Source organism: Corythoichthys intestinalis, chromosome 20 (genome assembly GCF_030265065.1).
Source record: "Corythoichthys intestinalis isolate RoL2023-P3 chromosome 20, ASM3026506v1, whole genome shotgun sequence".
Lineage (NCBI taxonomy): Eukaryota > Metazoa > Chordata > Actinopteri > Syngnathiformes > Syngnathidae > Corythoichthys > Corythoichthys intestinalis.
The window spans coordinates 37,969,476-37,983,161 of record NC_080414.1 but is presented as its reverse complement, the minus strand read 5'-3'; the positions used below and the strand labels follow the sequence as shown (position 1 = coordinate 37,983,161).

General features: G+C 42.9%; 1 protein-coding gene across 6 annotated transcripts in view; it reads left to right on the top strand.

The window, feature by feature from the left end:
* Nucleotides 1-11,300, top strand: part of pomt1 (protein-O-mannosyltransferase 1) — an 89,979-nt gene extending 78,679 nt beyond the window's left edge. For 4 of the 6 annotated variants that reach the window (XM_057824926.1, XM_057824929.1, XM_057824925.1 and 1 more), the window contains 7 exons: nucleotides 934-1,026; nucleotides 1,091-1,208; nucleotides 1,273-1,361; nucleotides 1,435-1,548; nucleotides 5,663-5,822; nucleotides 5,949-6,126; nucleotides 10,130-11,300. In XM_057824926.1, the coding sequence (XP_057680909.1) occupies nucleotides 934-1,026; nucleotides 1,091-1,208; nucleotides 1,273-1,361; nucleotides 1,435-1,548; nucleotides 5,663-5,822; nucleotides 5,949-6,126; nucleotides 10,130-10,304 (927 nt within the window). In that variant the 3' untranslated portion in view covers nucleotides 10,305-11,300. The remainder of the gene's footprint in view (nucleotides 1-933; nucleotides 1,027-1,090; nucleotides 1,209-1,272; nucleotides 1,362-1,434; nucleotides 1,549-5,662; nucleotides 5,823-5,948; nucleotides 6,127-10,129) is intronic. The other 2 variants (XM_057824928.1, XM_057824930.1) reach the window with 2 other exon arrangements.
* Nucleotides 11,301-13,686: the final 2,386 nt, after the last annotated feature.

The following is a 13,686-nucleotide window of genomic DNA, read 5'->3' as shown; positions in this document are numbered from 1 at the left end:
AAGGTCCTGGAGTGGCCTAGCCAGTCTCCAGATCTCAACCCCATAGAAAATCTGTGGAGGGAGTTGAAAGTCCGTGTTGCCCAACGACAGCCCCAAAACATCACTGCTCTAGAGGAGACCTGCATGGAGGAATGGGCCAAAATACCAGCAACAGTGCGTGAAAAGCTTGTGAAGAGTTACAGAAAACGTTTGGCCTCCGTTATTGCCAACAAAAGGTACATAACAAAGTATTGAGATGAACTTTGGGTATTGACCAAATACTTATTTTCCATCATGATCTGCAAATAAATTCCTTAAAAATCAAACAATGTGATTTTCTGTTTTTTTTTTCACATTCTGTCTCTCATGGTTGAGGCTTACCCATGTTGACAATTATAGACCTCTCTAAATTTTCAAGTCGGAGAACTTGCACAATTAGTGGTTGACTAAATACTTATTTGCCCCACTATAATTTTTGGTATACATTTTAGACCACACATGCTATGTTCACATGACCATTGCTAACGATAATGTGTAGTTTGTGAGCTAGGCTGATGGAAATGTAACATTGGTATAATAATGCATTTTTATTCTCCATGGCGAAGCGCTTGCTTATCCGGCAACCTAAAATGGAAAGGATGCTGCTGGGCGCTTCAAAATTTTGATCCTTTTTGCAGTACCACTTTTGGCCACCAGTCTTACATTCTGCTCCTTTAAAAGCAAGTTATACAGTTATTTGTTACTTGAATATTTCACGGAAATTCAGGTTACGTCGCTAGCGTAGGAACGGAACTCATCCATTATCCGGAGACTCCCTAGAAATCAGAATGATGATTGATTATTATAGAGTATTTTGAAGTAACGCTACTCAAATTTGAGTACAATTTCTTCTATTCTCAGTACTAGAGTTTTGTTTTCACCCAAATACAATTTTTGGCTACCCATATATTTCAGGACATCGTGAACCGCGAGGAAGATTCCGAAGTGTGGAAGACCATTGTGTCGGAGGTCCGCTTTGTTCACGTCAACACATCTGCCGTCCTCAAGGTACCGCTGTCTGCTCGACCGGCGCCACGCTTTCCCTTCTCGTTCACGGCTGTTCTCCGGTCAGCTGAGCGGCTCATCTCTTCCCGATTGGGCGGCGGGTCACGCGGAGGTGGTGGCAGACAAGGTTAAAGGTCCAGGAGGCAGAGCCACTTGGACCGTGGAGGAGCACCGATACGGAACCGGTAAACCCGCTCCGCTCTGGCACGTGCACCGACCACCGGGTAGACGCTGCTCACTTGTACGCAGGCGAGGAACGGGAGGCGGAGCTTCAGTCTCCCACCCGCGTCGACGTCGAGCGCCGGATTTCCCTGTGGTCTAAGTTCACCGAGCTTCAGGTGCGGCGGCGGCCAAGTCGCCGAGCCACTAGTTTGCTGATTTCAAACTGCTGTTGTGTCATGTCGTCACCAGTGGAGGATGCTGACAGTCAAACAGGAAGACATCGAGCACAAATATAGCTCCGCACCATTAGAATGGCTCACCATGGAAACCAACATCGCTTACTGGCTCCACCACTCCACTAATGTGAGATGCACGCACGGTCTTATTTTTGGTCTAAAACAGCAGTGTTCAAATGTTGTTGTTGTTTTCACAGGGAGGGCCACTTTCAGAAAAAGAGTACCGGTATTAATTTTTGTTTTGTTTTCAAGTACAGTGGTACCTCTACATACGAAGTTAATCCGTTCCAGGACCTTGTTTGTAAGTCGAAATGGTCGTATGTTGAGCAGGATTTTCCCATAGGAATACATTATAATTCCATTAATTCGTTCCACAACCCAAAAACCTTCACTAAATCCTTAAAAAATACTGCTGGTACTATTACAAATAGCAATTACACATAGCAAAACAAATAAATTATAAATCAAAATCGGAATAATAATAATAATAATTCCTGTATTAATGTAACGAATCGGGTTCTAATGTGGCGGACGTTTTTTGCTGACCCTGAACGCACCGCGGGGCTGACGTGCCAGAGACAGACCGGTGAGCTTGAGTTTCACTTTCACTTTGAATGTTTTCTTGAGAACACCGTCAATTGCGGCAGACAGAAGGTGTTTTTGTTTTGAATAAGTTGAGAAATAAATGATAAAAACGTGGCGAAGTTGGCGATTTCTCTGGAGATGTTACCACAATAAGAATTGTCAGCTTAACTTATAAAGACTGGCGAACGATGGTCGGAGGAGGACCGTGGAGATGTATTGTTGAGCCATTTCACGGATGCCCACCCTACGCTCATATTTTTCTGTCCTTTGCATCTTCATTTAGAAGGTAAGCGTCAACTTTTTCCTTGTTTCACCACCTGTACCAACCTTTTCTGAAACCAGTGTTGATTTGTCACACAAGAAAATCCGCCGTGCATTCGTCTGCGGTGCTGCCATTGTCGTCGTATTTCGAGCATGTCGTCGGATGTAGAAACAAATGGCGAGTCAAATTTTACGTCGGATGTCGAAAAGTTCGTGTGTCGAAGCGATCGTATGTAGAGGTACCACTGTATTCACTTGAAAATGATTGTGATAGACGTGATTGTTGGTGATAGACGTCCAATCCATTTTGACTGGGGAGGGCAAATGAACCCATAACCAGAATGCCCCAGAACCAAAAGGAAGTGATCTGAAATCAACCAGAAGGAACCCGAAATGCCCCAAAATGAAAAGGAAGTGACCCGGAAATGCCCTAAAACGAACAGTAAATGATCAAAAGTGTGCAGGAAGTGACCAAGGAATGCCTCAGAATGTACAGGAAGTAACCCAAAGTCAACAGGAAGTGACTTTTTTCTCCGTAAGTTCCCTAGAACCAATAGGAAATGACCCAAAATCAACACATGATCAGAAATGCTTCAAAATCAACAGGAGATGATGAAAAATGCGCAGGAAGTGACCATGGGAATGGCCCAAAATGTACAGGAAGTGAACTATAGGATTTTAGGGCATTTCAAATTCCACTTCCTGTTTCTTCAGTGACATTTAGTATTGGTTCAGGGGGCCCCAACCTTTTTTGCACCACGGTCCAGTGTGATGTGGGCCTTTTTTCCCTCAAGGACCGGCAATGTGTGCAAGACAAATACAGCAAATATAAAATAAAACTAATGTTAAGTGCAGGGAATTGTGAAAGGTGTCTTGGCTTAAGCAATACGGTTCGCCGCAAAAAATGATGGTCTCTTTGCATTCGTTTTTGTTGATGTGCATGGTGACCTTCAGTCATTGTTTCTATTTTTCGTGCTCACGTTTTCTTAATCCAGGCTGCTTCATGTTTTATGTCCCGAAGCAGCTTTGAAGGTTTCATTGCCTCGTTTGCAAGCTTTCGGCCATATATGATGCAGAGCAGACTTGGTGCCTGAGTCACCTGTTGCGACAAACCCATATTTTAGGGAGGATTCTTGAAAAAAAAAATTTTTTTTTTTCTTCAAGGTAGTAGGCTTCTCTTCTGGCTCGTCAGGTGGCTTTTCCCCCTTAAAAAAGCTGTTGTTTTTCAGTCGTCTTCTCGAGTGTATGGACTCATTATTTCCGGGACCAAATCTGGTGCGCCCACGGCATTACAGTATAGAGGACAAAGATACACTATTAAAAAGAAATTGATGCTAGCTCCAATGGATTTCGATGTCAACAGCCTATCCAGTTTTATGATTATATCTATGTAGTAGACAGCCATTTTGGTGTGTCAAGATGCACAGGCCATGTTAATTTGGCTAGTACGCGGTCCTTAAGAAATGATTTATGATTTCTGTACAGCCCGGTAATGCACCGCGGACCGGTGTTGAGGTAACCCCTGTTCTAGGTACTTACAGGCCACTTCTTATTGACTTTGGCTGATTCACATTGGATTATTTTCTGTATAAATTTATTTATGTAAAATAATTAACTGATGGGACGTTTACATGGTGACACCGCGACACCAACCCCTAACCTCCAAGAGACACCGGATTACTCCTCTGTCCTATCTTTAATCGTGTTCGTTACTCGGAGAAGAGGTACAATATACTAATAATTGAATGCTAATCTAAATAAAAAAATCTAAATAATAATCTAAATAAAAGAGTCACAGACCTTGAGTTGCAATTTGTTCCGAGTGTAATGATCCCAGAGACAAAGCAGTCGGCAGTTACAGATATCTGGCTGATAGTTCTTGATCTTTATATCCTCCATCCGTAAGAAAATTAGCATACTAAGAACATGGGGTGATGTAATGTCGAGATGACGTGAGGAGCAGGTGTCCAGATGAGAAGGTCTCTTCAGCACCTCCAGCCTAGACGCCTAGGTCAGCCTTTGGCGCAGTCTGTGGCGCTCTGTGACCTTAGCGCCCTTCCGCTAGACAATGCGTGTTTACCCTTGTGCTATGTTTAACCGGGTGAGTGTCCCACTTACAGTGAAGCAAATAATGGAGAAGTAGTGAAACTAATTTACAGTTTCCCTGAGAAAGCAAAACAGGGCGCTAATCCCATTAGCTCATTATTGACTAATCTACTGCTTTAACACTAACAGGAAAGGGCATTTATGGTACTTTTACTTGTAGATTAAAATATAACGCAATAAGAATGCATGCAAATAAATGCAGTTATATGTGGCACAATTTTCCTAACTCTAACGCCTGACAACAGTAACTCCCGAATCCTCCTGTCCAATCCACAAACAGACAATAATCTTACACAAAGCCCAAACACACCCTTCTTCCTGCCCAAGGCCCGCCCAGCGAGAGCCTTCAAAAGACTAAATGTTTAACTAATCGTGGTCATTTTTCTCATGAACCTTATGTTGCCGTGTGATAGGGTGACCTTGCTCCCCGCCTGAGTGTTTCTGTTTTGCCTTGCCGTTTTGATTGCTGTCGACCTGATTAAATAGTCAACTTGTTTTCGGTGAGCCTACTTTAAACCTTTCAAAATGGAGTTAGTACAAAGGGTTAAGACTAAAGTGAACGCGCGGCGTTAGGCCTTCTTGCCGGATAGTCGGGCTCCCGCCAGCCCGGCTCGTTGGATCTGCGCCAGCGTGGGTCCCGCGTTTCGGCTGGCGTGATTCCGGCGGTCTGGCTGGAAGGTCAGATTCCTTCATTTTATAATATTTATATTCATTCATTCATTTTCCATGCCACTTTTATATTAAATATATTCTATTTTCACGTTTTTGTGCCATTTAAAGCAAAAGAAAAAACTGCATGGGCGCCATTGCTTCGAGTGGATGGGTGGGTGTGTTGTCTTACATGCTTAGGTTGTTGTTGTTGTTGTCAAGGAAGTGGCTGCTTTGTAAAACTGCACAGCTCTCTTGGTCCTGGCATCAATACTACATTGTTTTCACGTGGAATTTGGACATCGCTGTAATGAAGACGGAACCGTGTAAATGCAAATGTGAAATTTGTCATATTCTTTGAGCGTCACCATGTAAACAACTCCTGAAATCAACCTGCATTCCTGCATTGATTTTTGACCCCTGGGCTATTGGACAGGCACGAGCTCTATCTAGTGTTAAAGCTGACAAGTGCAAAAGAATGTAGGCTGAATTTGTTGGCCATAATTTCATCATTTGCTGCGGGTCTCTAACAACTGGGCTGGAGGTCACAGTTGGCCCGTGGACCGCAGTTTGAACATTGGGCGATGGTGTTGTCATTAACGGCAGCCGGAAAAATCATTGTTTTTGCTTGTGTGCATCAGGCTCAGATCCATTTGATTGGTAACCCCGTCTCGTGGGGTCTGGCCAAACTCAGCCTTTCCACCTATCTCATAATGGCGGCCGTCTACCTGCTGAGAAGGAGGCGGGGCATCAAAGATTTAACAGAGGGTGCGAGCCAAGCGACAAACATCCCTCACATCTGTAATATTAAAAATCATCTGTAGTAATATTATGGGATTAAACGGGTAAAAAATTGTATTATAGGATTAAAATCATAATATTATATTTAAAAAATTTTTTCCCCTATCTTTGTTTGGCCCTGTGAAGATGCGTGGGAGCGTTTTGTGAGCACGGGCGCAGTGTGCGTGGGCGGCTGGCTGTTGAATTTTGCTCCCTTCGTGCTGACTGAGAAGCGCCTGTTCTTGTACCACTACCTGCCGGCTCTGGTCTTCCTGCACCTGCTGGTCCCCGCGCTGCTGGAGCACCTGCACGAACACGTGCTCAGGTACACCTGATTGACTGACCCAGAGCATAGACTTCATAACATATTGATTGACATGACACAGGGCCGATCAGTAGGCGGCCTATTTTCAAAAACTTCAAATATTTTCAAAGCCAAAGCTGCTACCGACCTAAAACCAAAACGGGCACCTACCTTAGCCATATATGAGTCTCCATGAGCAGCGGCATCAAAAAATTCTAAGTCGTTCCTTAATTAAATCACGATTGATTATTTTTTTATACAAGTATAACAAAACTGAAAATGGTTATAAAACCCTCAGATTTTACACTAGATGCACCAAAATCACCAAATGCAGAGATAATCACCTATATTTTCAGGATCAATAGCAATATTTAACATATGTTTTTGCCCAAAATAGCAACTTTTTTTTTTTTAATTTACTGCAAGTTTTCAACAGCTAATAAATCATTCAATTTTCAAATCAGAAACCTAATACTAGAGGAAAACATGCAGAACCAATTATAAATAAAATATAAATAGATTATTAATAAATTCTTTATACAATCACAACTTCGAATAGAATAGAATACAATTAGAATAGAATAGCCCTTTATTGTCATTAAATCTTTGTACAATGAAATGGTGGAGCATCTCCCTTTACAGTGCAGGATTGGGTAAATTAAAATCTCAAAAGTGATTTGCAAGTAAAATGCGTATGAGCTAGTCCTTAGAATTCAGGCAGTGCAAATAATCGATGTGGTGTTACCAGGATGTGAGCCTCATCTTTCAACAATCACATAGCCTCTTTCTATGCCTCGTGTTTTCTGGTCAGCTTCCTCGACTTGTTCCTGGCCGTCTCCTTTCTGCCCTCCTTGACTCTGCTCCTCTTCTTGCTGGTTGGCCACTCCAAAGCCTTGTTCTTCCTCGCTTCTGAAGTCACATCCTTGGAGAAGTTTGCACCAAAACAGTTGAAGAGGGTGCCTGAAGCCTAACCCTGCGCGCCTTCTTGTGCTTCCTGCACATCAGGGAGTCCCACAGCGACATTCCGAAGGACGCCATGTGGGCCATGGGGAGAGATGGCCGCTTGAGGACCGCCCAGTCCATCTCTAGCTTTCCCTTGTCCTCTGGAACAGCTCCAGGATGCCGGCCATGTCCCTGTGTTCCTCTTTGCCCGTGGTCGTGGCGAGGAGCCTCGCAAGCCTTGCCGACCGTGTTGGGTTTGACGACCGCCATGACGAGCCCGACGCTCTGCTTCTCGATCGAAGAGCACTTCAGCACCTTCTGGGTCAACTTGTAGCCGGCCTTGACAAACTTGTAGTTCTCCCACCTGGCCAGCACCTTCAGGCTCGAGAATCGGGCCGTCCTCATCCTCTCAGGCTCCTAAAAATCATGTTTGTTTTAGAAAGATAGGTGTTTTGATGAATCTTTTTAATAAAGTGAATAATGCTGGCCACTTACTACTGCGCTGCTAGTTATTCTTTATAGATATGGACGTAAAACAGTCTCGATTCTTGGTTAAAAGCAAAAAAAAAAACAAAACCAGCAGTTAGTATTTATTTTACGCAAATATGTCGAATGTACTGCTAGTTAAGTCACTGTGGCGGCCCCCTTAGTACAACAAAGAGCTTTTTGCGTTGAAAATTCTTGTGAATAAATGCTTAAATCCCTGGATTCTTTGTGGATATGGACGTAAAACAGTCTGGATTCTTGGTTAAAAGCAAAAAACAAGCAAGTTAGCAGTTGTTTTATGTAAATATTGCTAAGTATAATGCCAGTGCCATAGCATGCATGGTACGAAAAATAAAATTACCCTGAATCCTTGAACAAATCACTCCTGAGACAATCCTTCCTGTTTGTATGCAGTACATCTTTCTTACTTTTTCATCCTAAATCCAGCGTTACATCGCTGCATGTGATCGACTGCTAATAAGTGAAGCGGAGTGTGTGACGGCCCCCTTCGGAAAAGCGTGACACAGTGCATGGCAACTGTGTCATGTCAATAAATTATGAAGTCTATGCCCAGAGTTAAACGCCAAAGCATGAGCGTCGCCAAACCAAACAACCTAAAGAATAAATCCTGTAACAACTTTGATCTCATCACATTATCCAATTTAATCTCGAAATGTTACGTAGTTACATAACATTACGACTCGTAAAATGACTTAACATTACGGCACATTTCTCGTAAAATTATGTAAAGTATATCACATAACAACTTTAATATTGTAATATTACGAATTTTTTCTCAGGATAATACAATTTTAATCTTTTAATATGACAACTTTTTTCTTGAAGGGAAAAGTCGAAAGGAAAAGATTATGAATTTAATCTTGTATTAATATTACAGTGTATGACTATTCTCCTAATATTGCGATTGAAATCTCATAATATTACAAAGTTATGTAACATTACACCTTTTTCTCATCATATTATGTAAAGATATCATTAGTCTTTAATCTTCTAATAGTATGACGTTTATCTTGTAATTATGCGACTTGTTCCTTATAAAGTTGCGTAACATTACAATTTAACCCCCATATTATTACATAAAGACATGTAATCTCATAATATTACATTTTATTCTTGTAATATTATGATTTAAATGTCATTATTTTGTGACTTTTTTATAATGTTACAATAAATTGTGCAACATTACTACTTTTTCCTTGTCATATTACATAGATGCTTGATAACGACTTCAGCTCTGTAATATTGCAACTGTAATCCCATATTATTACAATGTATGATTTTATTCTCGTAATACGTGTTATGATTTAAATGTCATAATATCGCAAATTTATTTAGTAATACTACATAGTTGCGTAGCATTACTAATTTTTCCCTCAAGATATGTAATATAATGACTTAAATCTCATAACATTGCAATTTTAATTTCGTAATATTACAAAGTATGAATTTTTCCCTCTCTTTTTTCTTGTAATATTATATAACGACTTCAATCCTGTAATATTGCAACTTTAATCTCATAATATTCAGATTTTAATCTCATAGTCCTGTTTTGACGCTAATACAGTGGTACCTCTACATACGATCACTTCGACACACGATCTTTTCGACATCCGACGTAAAATTTGAGCCGCCATTTGTTTCTACATCCGACGAGTTGCTCGAAATACGACGACATGACAGCACTGCAAACGAACCCACGGTGGATTTTCTTATGTGAGAAATCAACACAGTTTTCAAAAAAAGTTGATACAGTTGGAGAAACAAGGAAAAAAGTGATGCTTACCTTTGAAATGAAGATGCAAGTTATAGAAAAATATGAGCTTGGGGTGCGCGTCCCTGAACTGGCTCAACAATACAGCTCCATGATCCTCTTATGACCACCGTTCGCCACTATTTATAAGTTAAGGTGACAATTATTATTGTGGTAACATTGCCAAGGAAATCGCCAGCTTTGTCACGTTTTTATCATTTATTTAAGAACTTATCCAACACAAAACGCTCATTGTCTTAAGCAGTTGACTGCTCTCAGGAAAACGAAAGTATTATCTCTACCGCACCGACCTATCTCACTGGAGACGTCACCTTCGCGGTGCGTTCAGGGACAGTAAAAAGTGTCCGCCATATTAGAATCCGATTCGTTACATTATTTTCAGGAATAATTATTAATTCTTCTTCTTCTTCTTATATTATTCTGAATTATTTATTTATAACTTATTTGTTTTTCTATGTTTAATTGCCATTTGTAACAGTGCCAGCAGTATTTATTAAGAATTTAGTGTATGTTTTTAGGCTTTGGAACGAATTAATGGAATTATAATGTATTCCTATGGGAAAATCCTGCTCGACATACGACCATTTCGACTTACAAACAAGGTCCTGGAACGAATTAAATTCGTATGTAGAGGTATCACTGTACTTTTATTGTGCTGATGCTAGTTATATACAGCTGAAGTCATGTGAATGACAAAAAGTATTCGATAATGCTGCTTCTTCAGCGTCGATGACAACGACTTGGCGTGAAAAGCCAAAATAAAAGTCATCCGGTGTAAATGCGGTTTTATCGTGTGCGTTTCAGCATGGAGTGGCAGTGGCGCGCGCTGCGGGCGTGCGCGCTGGCGGCACTGGCTTGCACCTTCCTGTCCTACCGCGCCTTCCGCCCTCTGACCTACGGGAGCCCGGAGCTGTCGGCCGACGAGCTGCGAGCGCTTAAATGGAGGAGCTCCTGGGACATCCTGTACCGACGGCGTTAGACTCCACCTCATTGCACGATGCCAAAGGACCGCACTTTTGACCATCAACTAGAAAATGCCATCCCTGGTTAAATTGCGAAAATCGCAATTTTTTTTTTTTTTAACACCGGTCCTATTCAGCTGCAATGAGAACTAATCTGAGCATCTTTTAAGGCTGGAACTGCCTCTCTCCCTCCCCCTCACTTCTTGGTCATTCATTGTCAGACGGAAGCAGCACGGCAAAACGCCAGGCTGAAAAAATAAGTAAAAATATCAAAATGGCTTACCTCTTCGTCCCCTGTAGGCCCATGGCCCCCAACAAAATGTTTGCTGCATATGAAATGTGAATGGCTTCACCTTGCTGGTGTTAAAGTGGTCTTTCGGACGTCCGCGCAAGTTGATCCATTCTTCCTCCAATTTTTTGGTTTCGGAAAATATGTAGAAAACATTCTTCATATTTCGTCATGTCTAGTCGTTTCTACAAGTTCCATAGCAGCTGAGTTTACTTGGCATGTTCATTTTTGAAAGATTAGGGAGAAAACAAGCCGAAATAACATGGATTGTATGCGAGGGCGTGTCTATAATGACCCACTTCTGCATTACAATGGCGACGTCACGGTCTAAAAATAGCATTCGTACGGTACACTATTGGTGTCTTATGAGTTTCCATGTACAGGAAATGACCCTGATTGCTTGAAAATGTAAAGGAAATGACCCGATATCAACAGAAAGTACCCTAAAATAAACAGAAAGGACCAACAACAAACGGGAAGTGATGAGCAAATGCAATGCATGGACTTTTTTCAAGATCCGCTGTTGGCTCATCTGCAGTTGATACAATATAAGAAGTACAAATGATTGTTGTGTACAGTACTGTGATTTTTCGTCACCTCACGGCCAGTGTTAGACAAGGAAGTAGCAGAAGAAAAATTGGAACTCCTAATATACAGTGATACTTTGCTACTTTGTGTAACATCGTGGATTTTTATTCTTGTTTTAAGAATAAAAGACTTCTAAAACATTTATGTACACTTTATTTACATCTTTGTATGTATGCACACACACACACGCATGTATCGTGAGCGAATACATGTACAATACGAATATATACAGTATAATACATTATCTAATTTATATTCATATTTTATTTACAACTTTCAAACCATTCTTTAATGTTCTAATGACAACATGCATTAATAGGTTTTCTATACACTTTTTGATATACAGTATGAAAAAAAAAAATCGTGCCACCCGGGCGGTATGGTCTTTCCTCTCAAGCTCGGATCCTCTACCAGAGGCCTGGGAGCTTGAGGGTTCTGCGCAGGATCTTAGCTGTCCCTAGGATTGCACTCTTCTGAACGGAGATGTTGGTCACTGTTCCTGGTATCTGTTGGAGCCATGCACCCAGCTTGGGGGTTACTGCCCCTAGTGTCCCGAGCACTACTGGCACCGCTGTTGCCTTCACTCCCCACTTTTTCTCCAACTCTTCCTTCAACCCTTGATATTTCTCCAGCTGTTCGTGTTCCTTTTTCCAGATTTTGCTATCGCTCTGGATTGCTACATCTATCACTACTGCTGTCTTCTGATGTTTCTCCACCACCACTATGTCAGGCTGGTTGGCCATCACCAGTTTGTCTGTCTGGATCCGGAAGTCCCACAGGATCTTGGCTCAGTTGTTCTCAACCACCTTTGGAGGTGTTGCCCACCTTGACCCCGGGGTCTCCAGTCCGCACTCGGCACACATGTTCCTGTACACTATGCCTGCTACCTGGTTATGTCGTTCCATGTATGCCTTGCCTCCCAGCATCTTACACCCTGCTGTGATGTGCTGGACTGTCTCAGGGGCCTCTTTGCATAGCCTGCACCTGGGGTCCTGTCTGGTGTGATAGACTATTGATCTTGTGTTTAGGGCCTGTTCTTGTGCTGCCGTGATCAGTGCCTCCGTGCAGTCCTTTAGTCCGGCCTTTTCCAGCCACTGGTATGTTTTCCCCATGCCAGCTACCCCCTCAATTTGTCGGTGGTACATACCATGCAGGGGCTTGTCCTTCCATGATATCTCCTCACGGTCCTCCTCCTTACTGAGCTTCTGTTGCCTGAGGCATTCACCGAGCAGGTCATCACTGGGGGCCATTTTCATGATGTACTCTTGGAAGGATGTAGTTTCCTCCTGGATAGTGGCTCTGATGCTCACTAGTCCTCGGCCTCCCTCTTTCCGCTTTGTGTAGAGCCTCAGGATGCTGGACTTAGGGTGAAACCCTCTGTGCATTGTAAGGAGCTTCCTTGTCTTGATGTCGGTAGCCTGCAACTCTTCCAGCGGCCAGGATACGATGCCGGCAGGGTATCTGATTACTGGTAGGGCATAGCTGTTAATGGCCTGGATCTTATTCTTGCCATTCAGCTAACTCTAAGGACCTGCCTCACCCTCTGTAAGTATTGGGTTGTGGCAGACCTCCTAGTTGCTTCCTCATGGTTCCTATTTTCCTGTGGGATCCCCAGGTATTTGTTCCTGTCCTGTACATCAGTTATGTTGCCTTCAGGTAGTTCAGCCTCTTCGGTTGAGATCACCTCCCCTCTTCTGGATACCATTCGCCCACACTTATCTAGTCCGAATGACATCCCGATGTCATTGCTGCATATTCTCGCGAGGTGAATCAGGGAGTCGATGTCACGCTCGTTCTTGGCATACAGCTTGATATCATCAATGTAGAGGTTACTGATGGTTGTTCCACTTCGGAACCGGTACCCAAAACCACTCTTGGTGATGATCTGGCTGAGGGGGTTTAGGCCTATGCAGAGCAGCAGGGGTGACAGAGCATCTCCTTGGTAGATACCGCATTTGATGCTCACATGTGCAGCTGGCTTTGAGTTAGCTTATAGTTGTCTTTACAGCCCCATTGAGTTCTGGAGGAAGGTCCTTAGTGTCCTGTTGATGTTATACAGCTTCAAGCATTCCAGTATCCATGTGTGTGGCATTGAGTCATAGGCTTTCTTGTAGTGGATCCAGGCAGTGCACATGTTGGTGCTCCTGGCCTTGCAGTCCCTGGCGACCGCCCTGTCCACCAGTAGCTGGTGCTTGGCTCCCCTGGTGTTATTGGCAATCTCTTTCTGTGCCCTGTGGATGTATTGCTCCATGTGCCTGCTCATTTTGGCCGCGATGATGCCTGAGAGGAGCTTCCATGTGGTGCTGAGGCAGGTGATAGGCCGGTAGTTGGATGGTACTGTTCCCTTCTGGGGGTCCTTCATGATGAGGACTGTCCGACCTTGGGTTAGCCACTCTGGGTGGGTACCCGACCTCAGCAGCTGGTTCATTTGTCCTGCTAGGCGTTCATGGAGTGCAGTTAGCTTCTTAAGCCAGTAGGCATAAATCTTGTCGGACCCTGGAGCTGTCCAGTTCTTCATTTTG